Source organism: Dromiciops gliroides, chromosome 5 (assembly GCF_019393635.1).
Source record: "Dromiciops gliroides isolate mDroGli1 chromosome 5, mDroGli1.pri, whole genome shotgun sequence".
Taxonomy (NCBI): domain Eukaryota; kingdom Metazoa; phylum Chordata; class Mammalia; order Microbiotheria; family Microbiotheriidae; genus Dromiciops; species Dromiciops gliroides.
The window spans coordinates 148,486,312-148,505,476 of NC_057865.1; the positions used below are offsets into that span (position 1 = coordinate 148,486,312).

Sequence of the window (19,165 nt, forward strand, 5' to 3'; positions counted from 1 at the left end):
GCCATTATTTTCTGGCATATCTTTCAGTAGTCATCAAAATTCATTTTTGTAGGAGTATGCCATTTTGTAGAATTCACATTTTTCTGAAACTACAGAGGCCCATGTTTATCAAAAAACAAAAATTTGATTGTTCCTCAAAGTATTTTAGCTGACAGACCTGTACTCACTTGTGAGTCAGATGATGACGGTATGTCAGATGTCAGCCAAGACATGTTAAAAGACTTTTTTCCTTAAAAAAGAAAATTAATCTTAGAAGAGAATGATTAGGGTTACAAATTAAAAGATCCCATTCATTAGCAGTATCCTTTCTTTCCATCTCATTCTTCCCCATTTCCCTATTCTGTTGATTATGTGGATTTGTCTTTGAAGAAATATATAATTGTCATTTTTATTGATGTCAGATTTGTCCAGTTCTTCATGAGACTTGGATGTGGGAAAGGCGTTCCAGATCCCAGAAGCCAACCTGTGCTGCTACAATACTCACTCAATGGAGGCCTCTCCTGGAGCCTCATGCAAGAATTCCTGTTCAGTAATTCCAGCAATGTCGGCAGGTACATTGCCCTGGAGATACCTTTGAAGGCTCGGTCTAGCTCCACTCGTCTTCGATGGTGGCAGCCTTCAGAAAATGGACACTTCTACAGTCCCTGGGTCATTGATCAGGTCAGTTTCTACAGGTTTAATTGTTCTATTTAATTACACTAGAAGCAGAGAATTGAACATTTTTAGATCTGGAAAGAGCCTTATAAACTATTGAGCCCCACCCTCTCATTTTCTACATAAGGCCATGAAAAGGTTAAGAGACTTTCCCAAAATCATAAAGCTAGTTAATGCCAGAAAACTTAGCCATGCATTTTTAGATGTAATTCTCTAATGATTTTCCTGACTGCCTAAAGCCTAGAAAATCAAACTGCAGCAGAAGGCCCAAGTCCTGCTCATAGAAGACTATCCCATGTGGATGCAGGCAATTTATCAATTGGGCTATGAGGGTATAAAAGGAAAACATGCAAATTAGAATTGGCTGCCACATGCAGTGATTCCCAAATCCTCTTCCTCCCTTTGGAAAAAAAAATATGTATGTATTGGATGGATGGATGGATGGATGGATGTGTGTATGTATCTCCAAAGCTCTTCATTGTGGACAATGTTCATACCTAATAAATTATATCTAATGGACCTCACAGAAGTTATTAACACATGGTATAGTCTGTGCAAAGAATTGGAACTGAAGAGCCTCAGGGCACAACTACATTTAAATAGTAATTTTATGTGGAAAATAATCACTCCATGAGCCAAATTCTGACTTCCCAGCCTGGTTCCATGGAGTTTCCAAAGGCATAATTTGGCTTATGGAGCCTCTAAGTAGTTTTGCCATTCCTTTGATTTGTTTTCAGTAGCTGTTTGCCAGATGGGCAACCAGACCACAAAAACAAAAACATTATTAACATTCCCCTAACACCATGTGTACATTACAATGCCAGTTTTGAAGAGGCTAGCCAAAAAAACACACACACACAAAAATGATTCTGTTCTATTTTAATGTTTGGTTTCTTTTTATATAATATTTCAGATTCTTATTGGGGGAAATATTTCTGGTAATACAGTCTTGGAAGATGACTTCACCACCCTGGATAGTAGAAAATGGCTACTTCACCCTGGGGGTACAAAGATGCCAGTGTGTGGCTCCACTGGAGATGCTCTAGTATTCATTGAAAAGGCAAGCACACGTTATGTAGTCACCACAGACATTGCTGTGAATGAAGATTCCTTCCTGCAAATAGACTTTGCAGCCTCTTGCTCTGTCACAGATTCTTGTTATGGTAAGTACTTCTTTATTAGAGACCAAAAGCTGAAAGGAATTCTGGATGTATTTCAAGAATACGGCAACCTCTTTCCTAAATAAAACTCCTGTACTGTTGGGAATTCATAAAAGGAAAGAGGTCAATTTATACTTAGTATTAACATATACTATGCTCATAATACACATCTCCCCTGATAGATTAACTTGTGTCATGTTTGTGTGTGTGTATGTGTGTGTTATTTTAAATTATTGGATGTAAAGAGGGAGTTGGCCATGAAGAAGAGCAAGCAGGCTTCAAATTACAGAGGACTTTGTTTGAAGTCCCATCTCTGACCCATGATGGCTCAGCGTACTAGGCAGCTCTCTAAGACTAAATTGCAAAGGAGCTGCTAATATACATTACTAGAACAGGTTTCCTCACTGAGACTTCTCTATATCAATAAAATCAGGACCAGAAAAAAAACCTGTATTTGACATGTAATGATAATATTCCAGACAGAGAGAATAGCAAAGGTGTGGGCAAAGAGTATGGGGAATGAAAAGTATGGAGGCTGCTATCCCCAAGATGTTTTTTTCATATATTATTTTATATTCATTTCTCATTTAATTACAAAGTAAATTACTCATATTTTCATATCTGAGAACATCATTCCTTATTGAATTTGCTAATCAAATTCACCCCAAAATATGAGTTTCCAAATTTTAATACAATGACTTTTTGAAAGAAAAAATGAATTTATTCTTTATCACTTGAATAAGATCATGCTACAAGAATATTTCATTTAAGTTGCTTGGATTGAATATCTCTTGCTTTAAATGTCTTACGAAAATTCATTATGGTTCTGCTGTGCTCTTATTTTAAAGAGTAATTTTTAATAAATCAGCTTCATATATCAGGTGGATTTGAATACATTCAACTTGAAGGGGGAAAGTTAGTTTAGTAACCTAGAAGGAAAAGTTTATATATTAGTAATGTTAATAATTCTACATTAATGTGAAATTAATAATGCAAATAATGTTCAGAATAAAATTAGAAATGGTTTAGAAACTATGAATTATATTGAAAACATAAAATATTTACATTTTACAAGTTGCCAGCAAAGCCTCCTCAGGTTGCACATTCTAGAGTACACAAATAATAACATTAAGTAAAATTTTGTGATATCAAAATATATTAAACTATTGTAAATCATTAGTCCAAGGATATATAGTTATCTCCAAGACAGTAGTGACATCCAAAATGTTGATTCATTAAATATATTGCCATTTTTAGCTATTGAACTGGAATATTCAGTAGACCTTGGATTGTCATGGCATCCAGTGCTAAGAGATTGCCTACCTACAAATGTGGAATGCAATCGATATCATCTCCAGCGAATTCTTATATCAGATACTTTCAACAAGTGGACCAGAATTACTTTGCCTCTTCCATCTTATACCAGGTACGATTGATTCCTGTTCATTGTGAATTTTAATTTGATGGAATTGCCATACCAGGATTTGAGGAAGTTGAAAGCTAATGTCTTTGGTGAAATCAGATTGTGTTTTCCTTAAGTTCTGTTGTATGCTAAAACAGTGTATTTACATCAATATGATTTTCTTTTTACCTTGAACTAGTTCTTGAGTAATATGGGGAAGGGAGCATGGAGAAGAGAATAGTATTCACAGCAAACATCCTCTTCTGGGGCTTCTTAGCAGTAGGTTCTTGGAGGCTATACCACTAGGTCATGAATTCTGAAAGGCTCTAACAAGCTATAAAGGTTCCAGGTACAGTGTCAGTAACAGAATAGACCAATTTAAAATATTACTTTTTCTTTCAACTCTTAATGTGAGATCTTTATCCAAATGATCAACACATAGATATATTACTTGAAGAACCAAACCACATCCATATTGATATTCTCACCATAAATTAAATCATGGCATTTAAAAATATTGATAAATGTTTAAAATACCTCTCAGATTTTTCACAGAAAAGTGAATAAAGTAGCTGGAAGAACTGGTGTTGTCATGCATCCAAAACCAACCAAAAAAAGAAAAACATTTCATGAGACACTTGATCACCTCACCTTATACTGCTTATTGTGACCACAATTGAAATAATTGCCACTCATGAAGCATCTTTTGCTGAGAAGGAAGAATAAAAATATATATGAATTTGACACAATTCTTCATACCATATTATCCCCACTCTCTTGTTATTACTTGAGTTATATTACTATCAATGTGGATAGATGAATATCAAATATGGATGTAGTTTATTATCATGTCTTCATAATCTGTGCTCAATGTGAAGGTGGACATGGAGGGATGGAAGACATACGTTGGAAAATATGATTAAAAATTGAGAATTGAAGGAGATCAGATGCCCTGTGGATTAGCTAGAAACCTTATTATTATATATCATTAATTTTTTCCAGAAGGCAGCAAAAACAGCACTGGATATGGCAAGCACCAAATAACATCATATAAATGTAAAATAATTATATTTTAATAGATAAGAAATGATTGATTACCAATGTGGGAGTCATTTCAGAATCATTAGTCAATTATCAATAGACTAAAGCAAAGAAATTAAAACAAAATTTAATGTAATGACAACTGCTCCAAACTATTATTGAAATAAGCTGTTGACTCAACATGGTAAATAGATAAAAGTAAAGACATTAATTCTGATTGTCCCCATTTCTTAGACAATTTTAATTGGTGTAAGATAATTGCCAAAAATGGAGATCAAAAAGTACCTAGAGGGACGGCTAGGTGGCACAGTGGATAGAGCACTGGCCCTGGATTCAGGAGTACCTGAGTTCAAATCCAGCCTCAGACACTTGACATTTACTAGCTTTGTGACCCTGGGCAAGTCACTTAACTCCCATTGCCCCGCCAAAAAAAAAAAAAAAGTACCTAAAAACCCCCTCAACCAACAAGCACAATCTTTTATCTAGGTAAAGGACTGTAGCAAATGAGGACAGCAGCAACAGTTTAGAGCAAGGAATGGTAAACTATGATCTGCAGACCAAATTCAGCCCACCTTAAAAAATAGGCAGCAGGACAGATTTGGCTATATGCTATTCAGCTTGTCAACCTCTTCTTTAGAATTGCGAGATCATTAAAAAAATATTACAAAAAATATTATCTCATTAAATAATGAAAAAAGGTTGAACCTTCAGAGAGTTTGGTATAAAACCAACTTAAGTTAGATCATCAGATGAATTTGAAGATGAAACTGAAAAGACAACAGATAGACATGAAATGTAATATACTTCACTGTTGACCCTATAGAATCTATTGTCCAAGTGAGTATAGACAGCTTCTGCAATAACTTTGGCTAAGAAAGGGAGGAGAGGAGAGGAGAGCTAAAGGGTATGGTACAGTCTAGGTAGGGAAGGCTTGGTTTTGATTTGGTTTTAAGGATGGGGGACACATGGGCGTGCTTGAAGGCAGTAGGAAAAGAAACAATAGATAGGAAGAGGTTGAAGATTTTAAGGGGGAGTGTGAACTATTAAGGTTAAAATTTGCTAGATAAGACAGAAGGGAATGGGGTCAAAGTCATGTTGAGGGATTGACCTTTACAAAGAGAAAGACCAGAGACTTGGGGAGGTACAGTGAAACTAGTGAAGAGAGTGAGGGACAATGTCAAGAGGTTTTGAGGGGCAGCTAGGTGGCACAGTGGATAGAGCACCAGCCCTGGATTCAGGAGGACCTGAGTTCAAATCTGGCCTCAGATACTTAACACTTACTAGCTGTGTGACCCTGGGCAAGTCACTTAACCCCAATTGCCCAGCAAAAAAAAAAAAAAAAAAAAAGAGGTTTTGAGATAGAGAAGAGAAAAGGGAGCTCACCTCAAATGGCTTCAATGTCATGGGTAAAGAGGCCAGATGCTAATTAAATGAGGCTTGAAATACTGGTGGGAATGGTTCTGGAATCCAGAAATACAGCTCAGTTTCTGCCATGAAGAGCAGCAGCCATGCTAGGGGCATACAAAACACAAGCAGCATCTCATTTTTATATACTCCTCTAAGGAGGACAAAGCTCTTTCCTCACAGCAACTTTCGGGCATAGATATTGCCACTAATATGTTCATTTTATAGATGACAGAACTGAGGGTCAGAAAGGTTACAAAATGTGTTCATGCTCACCCAGCCAGGACCAAACTCCTGACACCAAATCCAGCTCTCTTTTTACAGCACCATGATTGTGCTTTGGGTTCCCCCTTATTCTGTTTCCTTCCAGTGAACAAAACAACAACAGCAACAGCAACAACAAAGGAACTTGTGCATTGTTCTAACAAGCAGCCATAAAATTTGACTACTTATCTAGGGGGCAGCTTTTTTCTGGAACTATCCTAAATGGAATGGTGTCAGTTACTAAAAGCCCAGGGCTGCTATTCAGTTGCTGGCCCCAAAGTTTCATTACCGTATTAACTGTCAGCAGAGATGCCAACTTTAAATGAGATACAGTGAGGTTTTGTTGCTCATTAGCAGTATTGCCACACATGAATTATTAAGGCATTTTAATAAGTAAAATACAAAAAAAAATTCCACCGAAGCATTAATCTTTTAGATTTATGTGGATTTCTGGTGGTAATTGCATAGCTATGTAGTAGTTTTTTAGTAAATAATGTAACATGATGATATTTGAACTTGTATTCATAATTTGGATTCCTTATCTCAAGAAAACAATTTATTCCTGATCTCTTCACCCACCTCTGACACTCCTTTTCCGCATAGCTGCAAGAATTTTGATCATTTGCTACTACTTAAGAAAAGCACAAAAACAATCATCGTCTCTTAATTATGTATTAAAAATAGGCTGCAATGTATTTATTTTTACAATAATTGAGGCTGAAATTGTGAAACAACCATAAGGGTGCAACCATCTTAGAACAAGCAGGGCATAGTGGAGAAAGCACTGACTGGAGCTAAAGGAACTCTGATGCTTACAACCTCTATGACTTTGGGCAAATAAATCATTTAACCTCCTGGACCTCAGTTTTCTCAACTGTAAAATGAGAAGATGAAACTAGATGGCCTTGGAAGTCCCTGCGAATCATGTACCAAATAGCTTTCCAATGAGGTTCACATCACCAAACATGTTAAGGTTGATTGTTTTAATTATTCATTGGGGGAGCGGGCAGCTAGGTGGCGCAGTAGATAAAGCACTGGCCTTGGATTCAGGAGGACCTGAATTCAAATTTGGCCTCACACACTTGACACTAGCTATGTGACCCTGAGCAAGTCACTTAACCCTCATTGCCCCGCAAAAAATAAAAAATGTAATTTAATTTAAAAAATAAAAATAAGCACATCTTTGGTACACTCTTCAGAACAACTCAAGTAACAGACAAGATGGCAGGGATGATATATGTCTGTGTATGCACATACATGTATATGCATATATATATATATATACATATATATATATACACCTCATTCTCTTCCTACATTATTTATTTCATTATAAGTAATACAAAAAATGTTTTATAATTAAGAAAGACAGTGTAGTATGAGCAGAAGATCTGAGTTCAGGTCCTGTCTCTGGCACACCCTGGCTTTGTAACTCTGGACAAGTCAATTAACCTCTCAGTGCTCTTAACAATTCCCTCCCATTATAAGTTTCAAAAAAGTGCCAACATGCCCTGCTAGGAGGAGTTTCTTCATTTAAGAGTTCTCTATGTAGGGGGCAGCTCAGTGGCGCAGTGGATAGAGCACCGGCCCTGGAGTCAGGAGTACCTGAGTTCAAATCCGACCTCAGACACTTAACACTTACTAGCTGTGTGACCCTGGGCAAGTCACTTAACCCCAATTGCCTCACTAAAAAAAAAAGGGTTCTCTATGCAAATGAGATGACTAGTTCAGTCTCTGTCCCTAATTTCTAATTATGATTATATTATCTTTATTAATTGATTACATTTATGTGATTCTTAAAAAGTTTACAAACAACTTTACTCACAACAGCTCTGGGAGGTAGATGGTAGGAAATTTCCAGGGACTGCTAGCACTTGGAAATGGGAAATATCATAACTTTATATTAATTATGAACAAATTAAAAATCAAAGAAAATTTGAGTGGTAAGAGTTGTTCTCTATTCCTTATCTCATGTATCAGTTAGGTAAGGATATATTTCCTGGAAGAATTTTGTGATTTATTATGCAAATAATAAATTTAATTCAAATTTAGACCTCAGGGACTTGACTCTTCTACCTAAATCATCTTAGTCACATTTTCTCTGAATCAACATTTGAGTTCATAATGTTAAGGGTTAAAATTCTAGCTAGTCTGTCTAAAATATCTAATGAGTGGTCGCCAATAAATTATAAGCTTTAGCAAGAGTTAGACTTTTAAGCATTTATTAAGGAGAATAAGAATTTGGTAAAGAGAGAGAGAAAGGCCTAGATTCCTATCTATTAAAGGGAGAGCACATTTCTAGCTCCGCTCTCCGCCAGAGTCCAGAGGAAAGAGAGCGAGACTGAGCGCCAGTCTCTTCCTTCCTCCTCCCACTAGCCCGCGTCACTTCCTGACTCCTGGTCTTGCCCTCAAAGACCTTCCCTTCATGGGCAGAACTCCTCTACAGTAAGTATCCAGCAGGTGGCGTTATTCCAATCGTTACAGTCCCCCCTGTTGTTCCTCAAGAAACAAAATGTTTCCTTGACGGAACAGTAAAAACAATATGATAACTATTGCTAACTAATAATATGTGAACAACAATATAGAAAAGGAAGAGAGGAAAGTTTTGTCCAGAGGGGCGATTTTTTTTTTGTCCTCATGAACCGACGCTTTGACATTAGTCTTGCAAAGGGAGGGCCTCTGCAGAGAATACATGTTACAGATGGTGTATATTATAACAGAAAGAGAAAAAAACCAACAAAAAGAACAAATCAAAACTGTTCATTTAAAGTCTCTGAAAGTCTTTTCTCAGATGTCCTCTAGGTGTAGTCGTGGAATGGAAGTCTTTTCAGGGGTTGATGTGTGGATGCTGGTAATCAGCCAGGAAAATTTCCTACAAAATTGAGCTTAACACAACTTTAAAATAGCTTTGTCAATAATCAAATCAAACAATGAAAGTTCTCAAAAACATGTCTAAGGGAATTCAGAATCTTAGTTGTTACACATGAAACATATAATAAAACAAAAATTGAACCATTCTTTAAAGTTATAATATTACTATAGTCCCCCCCTTATGGAGGGTAATTGAGAAGACAATTGCTGCGATATTAATTATTAAAAATAATTTTTTATCTTTGTTTCATCACTTTTTGCATCATCTGCCTAATTATCCTCATGCCATTATGAGAAATTAAAAAATCTAATATAATTGGTAACAGGTGTCAAGGCCAAATTCAACACTGTATTTATCATGACACCTGAGATAATTATGGGGGTTACCATAAAAGAACAGAGAAATGATGGGATATGAGCATTCCCACACTTGAGCGATATGTACTGCCCATACAGTATGCCAGGCTTAAAATAGGTGGATGGAATATATGTCCATGCCACCAAACATATTGGAAGAAACTGAGTCAGACTTAATCAGATGCATGGGATTGAGATGTCCATGGCATCAGGCATATAGGAGGGAGCATAGAAGCCAGGTGTAGAAGTGAGATGGGTGGGATGAATACTTCCAGCCATCTGTACAATATTGTGGGGAAAAAGAGAATAAAATATTAAACCAAGAGAATCCAACCTCAACATTTGTCAAAAGCCGTTCCCTCGGCCATACCTTGACTTCATGCATGTCTCCCCTCATGTGACAGTTCAGTGTCTGCTCTTGCATGTATTCCTCTTGTGATTGGATGGCATCTTGGCCAACTGGCATCTGATAACTCAGAATAAAGGCAATTAATTGTCTTAAATGATAAGTTCCCATAATCCAAGTCTCATATGGATTTAAAATTGAGGATAATAAATGATTGCAAAAAATGTGAATACATCTTGACTCAAAATATAATATATAATTATGCAACAATTTCAAATAATACCCTTTTTTTTTACTTAGTATACAATTACTTTTGTGAAAAATCAGAACATACTTAAATACAAGTTAAAGCACAACAGAATCTCAAAGAACTTTTTTTTTTTGAAAAAAGAAAACTTTTACAAATGTTCCCCTCATTTTTTTTTTTTTTTTTTGGAATATGCTTATCAAAAATAATACTTCTAGAATCAATTTACACTTGCCATGGCAACCAATTTGCCAGGGAAATGCTTTAAAGAGTTTGATCAAATAATCAGTTGAGAAAAAATAACAAAAACAAACAACTCAGAATATGGGAGCACAATACTCCTAGAATTAACATTGTATTATGAAATCAAAACCATCTTGCCATGTTTCAAAATTAGATAGACAAATGAATAGAAGAAAATACAAATGGAACAATAAAAGACAGTGAAATTCAAACTAAGGAAATCTAAATGAATATGAACTTAATATCAATAAGAGTATTATAAAATATAAACTTGATCACATGACTATAAAAAGCTTTTACAAATATTCTCCTTGTTTTAAAAACTAAGTATAAGACACAATCTCAAAAGCATGAAAATCTCTATGAAAATAAACCCATACCATTAATTTCAAAATGTATATATAATAGCATAGAAATCCTATGTAACCTCTGAACTGACATTAATACTCTGAGTGAATTCAGAACACTTTTGATTCCGATATCTAAAATCCCCAACACTCGTATCAATACCTTGCTGCTTACTTCTACATTTCTCTAAAATATATACCCTTCCATGGCAAAAGAAGCAGAGTCTTGAACTATGTTGATGGTTGTCATTCTTATTCAGTTTAAGTTTTTCTTCTTTAACCCCTTTATATTGTCTGTCAGTCTTTTCACCATACAAATGCTTTATAAGATTACTAATTAAAGACAAAAGCAGGTTAGCAAAATTATGAACAAAACAAGCATATCTGGAATTTAAAGAGTTTTCTAAGATTGTCTCAAAAGCACAGCCAGGCCGGGGAAGGGCTGAGCCTGAAGCTGCAAATGCAGGTAGAAAAAGTTGAGCATGCGCATCAGATCTCTGGACTTCCCAGGCAGGGGAAGCAATGGGCTTGGCCATAGGAGGAGTAGAGGGTGGGGTCTGGAGAGGAGGGGAGGGACCAGAGCAATTTGAATCAGACTTGATTTTGAACTCAGGCCTGGATTCCTCTTCCCCCACTTTGCCTCCAGGTGCTAGGGGATTAAAAGCTTCTAGAGGGTGGGTCATTGCCTCCAGGCATGCAAAATTAGAGCAACAATTAGTGTTAGAACTGGGAAAAGCTGCGGGAATCTCTTCAGGTTTCTCTGAAAAAGCATGGTTGGGAGAGGGAGAGATATTTCCTTGTGTGAGTAAGTTGCTGGCTCTTTTAACAAAAAGAAAAAGAAAAATAGAAAATCCACAAAAACAAAGCATTAACATGATCTTATCTCCCATTTGTCTGGTTAAACAGACCAAAATCAAAAATAGGATAATTAGGGAGTTTAAAAGGTCCATTCGAAAAAATTCAAAGGAAAAACACAGCCAGTACACCAGTACTTAGCAGTTAAAGGGAGAGGGAGGGGAAATTTCTTACCCAACCAGCAGATCAGAAGAAGACTGAGGGTTAGCTTTCCTCTTCGTGGTCAGCCATCTGTTAAGGGTTAAAATTCTAGCTAGTCTGTCTAAAATATCTAATGAGTGGTCGCCAATAAATTATAAGCTTTAGCAAGAGTTAGACTTTTAAGCATTTATTAAGGAGAATAAGAATTTGGTAAAGAGAGAGAGAAAGGCCTAGATTCCTATCTATTAAAGGGAGAGCACATTTCTAGCTCCGCTCTCCGCCAGAGTCCAGAGGAAAGAGAGCGAGACTGAGCGCCAGTCTCTTCCTTCCTCCTCCCACTAGCCCGCGTCACTTCCTGACTCCTGGTCTTGCCCTCAAAGACCTTCCCTTCATGGGCAGAACTCCTCTACAGTAAGTATCCAGCAGGTGGCGTTATTCCAATCGTTACAATAATATGAATATAATAATTAATGCACTGACTTAAGGACTACCCATATACTCAAACCTCAATTCTTGTCAAAGAAAGTAAGACTTCTACACATAAAAACATTTTTTTAAAAAAAATCAAAACAATGTATATTTAAGAACTAAACTGTGATGTGTAGATTGTAAATGTTATAGGAGTCCAGAGAAGAAAGGTCTCAGTGAGGGCTTTGGATAGGGAGAAGTTCATGGAGGGAGTGATACTTGAATTGGGTTTTGAAAAATGGCTATGAATTGACATGGTGATGAGAAATGTAATGAACAAAAAGCAAAGAGGTGGGAACTGTAATAACGAGAGAGAGAAAGATTAGTATGATTGAAACATAGAGCATGTTTGGAAAAATAAATTTGCAAAAGTAGAGAGTAATAATAGATAATGGAGGATGTTGAAAGCCAGGTAGAGTATTGTAGACCAGGGAATGTTATAATTGAAAAAGACTATCTAATAAAGCACTTAGTTCAGCTTCCTCTCTCATTTTACATAAGAAGAAACTGAAACCTAGGAAACTTAATTAACTTAGCCAAGAATATACAACTAGCTAATGACAAAAGTGGGATTAGACTCTAGGTTTACTGATTGCAAGTCTGATATTCTTTCTCCTTTACCTCATACTCTTCATCCTCTTTTGGTAGCATTCCATTTTGTCAGCATTATTTAAAATATAGTGCCCAGAAATAGAAATAATCTGCTTCATATAATGTGACCATCATAGAAAACAATGAAACTCTTACTTCTCTTGAGCCGGATATTATATTTTATGATTTTAGCTAAAATTGCATTACCTATTTTAATATCAATATCACTATTGGCTCATATTGACATTATGGTCAAAAAATCACTGTTTTGTTTTGTTTTCACATTAAAATACTATCAAAGGGGCAGCTAGGTGACACAGTGGATAAAGCACTGGCCCTAGATTCAGGACTTCCTGAGTTCAAATCCGGCCTCAGACACTTGACGCTTAACTAGCTGTGTGACCCTGGGCAAGTCACTTAACACTCATTGTCCTGCAAAAAAAAAAAAAAAATACTATCAAAGCACTTATTTATTTGACTTAGATTTAAATTGTTTTTTTTTCTTTGCAAACAAAATTCATTGTGCTTTATTTGTATCCCTATTCATTTTCATTATACTGACGTCCCATCGCTCTTTGGATCTTAATTGTATCATCGGATGTAGTGACTAGTCCTCCCAGTTTTGTATCATCTGAAAAGTTCATAAAAATTTTTGTAAGCATACCAGTGAGATAGGAAACTCACAGTAGATTCTGAGACAGAGAAATGACACAATGAAAGGTATATTTGTGTTCATTTGTTTTGAGCTATGAATAATATAGGCATGAGGTGTTAAGTGTCTTGAACTGAAATGGTACGACTGGAATGGAATGAAAGAGTTAAATATCAAAAATATTTCACAGATGGAATTAACAGGTATTCATAATTACTAGTAACAGTGGAAAGAGAGGGATGTGTCAAAGATGACTCAATATTCACTCCTTTCAACAAACATTCATTGAGTACCTACTGTACACAATGGACTATGCTAACACTGGATGAAAAACAGTTGTTATTTATAGTCTCTATTTCAAGAAGTTCATAATATAATAGTGATGATGGGACAGGTAAACACAATATCAGTTATAATGTGATAAGTGCATTGAGTTGGTTTGTTTTAAACAGTTTCATTAAAATTGTGGGGAAGGGAGACACTGCAGAAAATTATAGAAGAAATATGAGGAATTGAAAGGAATTTGTGCTGTTCACTCTTGAGAAATTTGACAGACAAATAAAGAGGAAAAGATAGTAGTTAAATGGAGAGAGAAGATAAAGCAAAGAGATTTTCAAGATGGGAGAGATGTGTACATTTAAAAGCAACAGAGAAGTTGCTACTGGAAGAGATTAAAGAAATTTGAGAGGGAAACATTAAGTATGAGAGAAAGGTCCTTCAGGAATTGAGATAGGATGCTATCCAAAATAAAATTGGATCCATATAAATAATTAATTTAATCTTAGAAGCTCCATAAATTTTTTTAAAGTTTCAAAAATGTGTTTTAATTGTAATAGTCTTTCAACTCAATAAAAAGCAATTTTAAATTAATTTGATCATTTCTTAAGTCATGAATCAAGCATTTCTCTGTATTTGGGCAATTCTCATCTGTCAACTTACAAATGAGTTATCCAAATTGAAAATATATAATGACTTTCATTTGTACAGTAATAGCTCTATTAATATAGTAGCCAAACTTCTAGAAATCTCAGCTGTCATCCTGCTTTGAATCTGGAAGAAAATAAAAATCCTTCTGAACTGTGATGAAACTATCATACAGACCACAAATCTCTCTGTAAGAGAAGCAAGGACCCTTCAGATTTGAACCTGATAACTTAGAATTATGTATAAATTAAAAGCAAAAGATATAGTTGCCTATTTTCCCATTCATTCCAACTAGTTTAAGAGCTTGGTCAAGAATCAAAGGAAATTGCCTTTCACACCTCAATTCAATAAATGACTAAGCTGTATCAATTATCCTTGGTTTAATGAGATAGAGTGGTATATAATTTCTTAAATATTGTAGGAGAAATAGTTAAAATATAAAAATAAAGTCAACACTTAAAGTAGACAAGTATTACCCGAGAAACTCACTATTTTCTCAGTTCCCTAATGATATCAGTTAAATAAGATAAATCATATGTATATACCCAAGAAGATTACCCAACCTACTAAGCTGCCATTTCAAGACTGACTTCAATACCCCATGCAGCTGTCTAAGACTGTATGCTACAACTGCTAGTTGATGGTCTGCATTGGTAGAGAATTTCCTCATGAGAGATCCCTATCCCCATGACAACACAGTGGAGGAAAAAAAGAAAAAATTCAAATAACTTGGTAGAATTAATGTCTTATTAAATAAAATCTTAGCAGTATTTTAACAGATGAAATAAAGTGTAAAGACACTGTGAATGAAGGAAGGTATAAATTATAATATGCTTGTCCATTTTGCAGATGACAGAAGGCTTAGAGAGATAGCTAACATACTGGGCAGGCAACAGAACAAAAATCCAAAGAGATCTTGACAGTATAGAACTTTGGGCTGAATCTAATATGGTGAAATTTAATAGGAATAAATAGTAAGAGTTTTACATGAGTTCAGAAAAATCACCTTTACAAATGCATGATGACCCAGAGATCCTAATGGACTACACAATATGAGTCAAGAATATGCTATGGCATTCAAAAGAACCTAATGTAATCTCAAACTACAGTGAGATTAGGAATATTGTCTAAGAACAGAAAGGTTATAGTCCTGCCTGCTGTATTCTACCTGGTCAGATCACATCTGGAATTTTGTGTTCGATCTAAGAAGTTATATTTGTAATGATTGGAGTGACGCCACCTGCTGGAGAGTTACTGTAGGAAAGCTCTGCCATGAGGAGAAGGTGTCTGAGGGCAAGCCATGCGGCTTTTCCTTGGCATCAGGAAGTGATGTTTGCTTGTGGGTACTGTCTATCAAAGCTACCAGCCAATTAGCTTGGAGCTGTGTGGATGTGTGGATGGGATGTTTCTAGTTTCACAGGAGGCTTGTGGGATGAAGAAGGCATGGTTCTCCCTCTTTCATCAGGACTCTCCTGGAGAGTGGAGCTAAAATGTCCTCTCCCTTTGATAGATGAATCTAGGTCTCTTTCTCTCTCTCTTCACCAAATTCTTATTCTCCTTAATAAATGCTTAAAAGTCAATATTCTTGCTAAAGCTTCTAATTTATTGGCGACCACTCATTAGATATTTTAGACAGACTAGCTAGAATTTTAGCCCCTGACATATTGTAGGAAGGATGTGAGAAAGCTGCAAAGTATCTAGACTCTTTACCAACAGAATGGTGAAGGGCCTCAAGATTATGCCACATCAGTATCCTCCATCAAAGGAAATGGTGATGTTTAATCTGGAAAATAGAAGAACTTGGGATGAGGTTGGAGCTATATTAGCTTCAGTCAAGTGTTTGAAGATCTGTTATGTGGAAGGGGGATTATTAGACTATATCTCTATATATACATATATAGATATATACACATATGTGTACATTTAAATAATATGTGTGTGTGTGTGTGTGTGTGTGTATATAAGTTAGCTTTATCCCAGAAGGCAGAATTAAGAACAATGGATGGAAGTTATAGAGAGGAAATTTAGGCTTCATGTAAGGGGAAAAACCTTCCCAACAATTAAAGGAAGCCCACAGTAGAAAAGGTTGCCTTGGGAGGTAGTAGTTGTTCCCCATCGATGGATATCTTCAAGTAGAAGCTTATCACCTGTCAGATACATGAACCTAAATAAAGTATTGTTCTAATAGATGTTTGACCAGAAGTCCCTTCCAACTCAGAGATTATGTGGTTCCAACTCTGTAGACACACAGTGTGTTGGCAAAAAGGTGTGAAGCCAAGAATGAGAACAGGATTATAAAAGGGGAGTTGAGGATCAGTGTGGTTCAGTGAAAAGAGGGCAGAATTTGGAGTCAGAGGACTTGGTTTCAAATCTTGTCTCTGTCATTACTGTATTACCCTAGTTAAGTCCCCTTGCCTTCCTGAACCTTTGATCATCTATAAAAATGAAGGTGGATTGGTTCTAAAATCCCATCTAAGTCTATGAACGATAGTATCAGACTCAAACTTGACCCACTTGACAATCTCTCCTGGGGTGGTACCTGAGCAAAGGGTCTACCTCACCCCACTTGCTACAATAAGTCATGAAAATAACAGGTTACTCAGTCAACCTGAGTGCTATAAATGTCACCTGAGCACCAGGGTAACCTGGTCCATGGGTGGGTGACCAAGTAACCCAACCCCATAGAGAAGGATGGGGCTTCAAGAGGAAAGCTTAGGTGTGCCTTGGCTATTTTAAGCCACACTCTGATGCTTATCTGTTTTTTCCCACCAACCCTAGGGACAGAGCTGATAAGACAGTCTCTAACGATTAAATACAACACTTCAGGAGTCAGGCAATTTTGCACCCAGCATGGGAATTATATAAAGTTTGCAGAAAGCTGTGGGAAAAGAGATTGAAGAAAAAAGGCAGGAAATTACGAAAAAGGGGGGAAATTAAGGGGAAAGCCAAGTAAGGTAGGTCTAAATGGACTTTAAAATTTCATTTCTGGGGGCAGCTAGATGGCGCAGTGGATAAAGCACTGGCCCTGGATTCAGGAGGACCTGAGTTCAAATTTGACCTCAGACACTTGACACTTACTAGCTGTGTGACCCTGGGCAAGTCACATAGACCTCATTGCCCCACCCAAAAAATAATAATGATTTCTGTCTACCATAGATGTAAGCAGAAGAAAATATCACACTCAATGTTGACTTGAAACTAACCATAAATTTATGAACATGTTCTTTAAGGAATACCCAAAGTAACACTGTAGATCATCATCATGAATGTCCACAGACTTTTAAAAGCAGACTCTAAAATGTCCATAACCTCTTTTTTTCTTTCTCCATGCTTCCAACATGAGAGGCAGTCTGGTGTAGTAGAGAGAGAAAAATAGCCTCAGAATCAGGGAGACCAGAATTTAAGTCTCACATGTGATACATACTATGTGACCTCCTAGACAAGTCACTTCACCTCTGTGTATCCATGCAACTCTCTAAGACTTCAAATTGCAGAAGAGTCACAGCTCTGCATTAGTTGAAAGTTTCCTACACCAAAAAAATCTCAAGTCTGGTCAAACAAACCAAATGATAAGTTTGTTCATTTATGTTATTTCATTTGATCCTCACAAAAAACTCCTCTGAGTTACAGAAGACAGATAAACCTCAGGGAGAATAAATAATTTTTCCTAGGTCACATATTGGACAAATTACAGAGGTGAGCCCAAAATCAAGTCTTACGAATTTTAGAAAAATTATCCTCTTGGGAAGGCTGTCTCTATTTTAATTGTTTTTGTGGTTGCTGAATTTTGACAGGGCTCTACAAGTTTGTCTAGTTTAACTTACATTGTAAGCAAAAGAAAAAGAAAAGCAGACTTTTTAGGAAGAGGGTCATAGATATGATCATGCTACAGGGAAGCTGAGACTGCTATATTGCTTCAGCTCCCGAGTTCTGAGCTACAATGGGCTAAGCTAAACTGACCCAGATCAGCAATGGAGCAGGCCAAAGCTCCAGAGTTGATAAGTAATGGAATCAGGTTGGTGAGTGGCCTTTGCACTTCCATCCCTGAACAAGAGAGGAAAAGCCCATTTCTAGATAGATAGACAGATGGATGGGGGGGAAAGGAAAGAAGGAAGGAAGGAAGGAAGGAAGGAAGGAAGGAAGGAAGGAAGGAAGGAAGGAAGGAAGGAAGGAAGGAAGGAAGGAAGGAAGGAAGGAAGGAAGGAAGGAAGGAAGGAAGGAAGGAAGGAAGGAAGGAAGGAAGGAAGGATACCCAGAAGATTGAACATAGTTAATGCCTTTATTTTGAGTAGATTCATAATCTGGATATTTTACCTGATCCATCACTCATATAACAGCAGGACCAAACCTGAACAAGATTATAAAATAGTAAAAGTTTGTTTCCAGTATCCATCTTCCTTATCGATGCGCCTTCTTTGCAAGCATCACAAAGAGTCGGACACAACAGAATGACTGAACAACATTAAACTTGTCAATCACCCATCCCAGGAACCCTATCACTGAGCTGGTCCTCTTTGACCTGTGCCTTATCTTGCCTCCATCCCTCTACTGACAAAATTTTGTCACCATTATGTCCTAAAATCACCCCCTACCCCCACACTGAAACTTAACTATCCTGTTTTTCATTTCCTCAAGCTCTCTGGGCCTAAGATAGCATTTCAATCATCTAAAATACTAACCTGTGCTGATGGATTAATGGGTGAGGGCTAAGGGAGAAAGGTTTACAGCCTAAAGACTCTTTTCCCTTGTTACCTGAAAAAAATGAGAGCAATAGACTGGATGAGCTTCCTCCCAGCTCTAAAAGGCCATAATTCTGTAATTGTCTTTTTCAGGAAGGTCACGTGACTTGTAAGCGTGACTTTCCTGAGATGATGCCCCTCTTTTTGTTGTCTCTCTAGGAGAGTTAGGAATCGTGGAAATTTCAAACTTAGGAGCAATGAATGCTGATGCCTGTTAGTGTCAGGAGTGGGATTTTTGTGACAAGGAAGTCCTTGCTGAGCCCCCTTAAGCCCATTTTCTGACAGGAAGGTGAACTAAATATGCAGAATGAGTCGCACACTTGAGACATGGTCAAGGTGGGAATTTGTGATACTTGACTGAGTGTATGCATAACAAGGTTCTTGTTTTTCCTTTTTTTGTAGTAGGGGAGGTAGAAAGGAGAGAAAATAAATGCTTGTTAATTGAAAAAAAATTAGTTA

At 36.7% G+C, this 19,165-nt stretch overlaps 1 protein-coding gene across 4 annotated transcripts in view; it reads left to right on the forward strand.

The window, feature by feature from the left end:
• Positions 1-19,165, forward strand: part of RELN (reelin) — a 577,995-nt gene that overhangs the window by 493,349 nt on the left and 65,481 nt on the right. For all 4 annotated transcript variants that reach the window (XM_043965756.1, XM_043965757.1, XM_043965754.1 and 1 more), the window contains exons 44-46: positions 402-660; positions 1,568-1,817; positions 3,072-3,240. In XM_043965756.1, the coding sequence (XP_043821691.1) occupies positions 402-660; positions 1,568-1,817; positions 3,072-3,240 (678 nt within the window). The remainder of the gene's footprint in view (positions 1-401; positions 661-1,567; positions 1,818-3,071; positions 3,241-19,165) is intronic.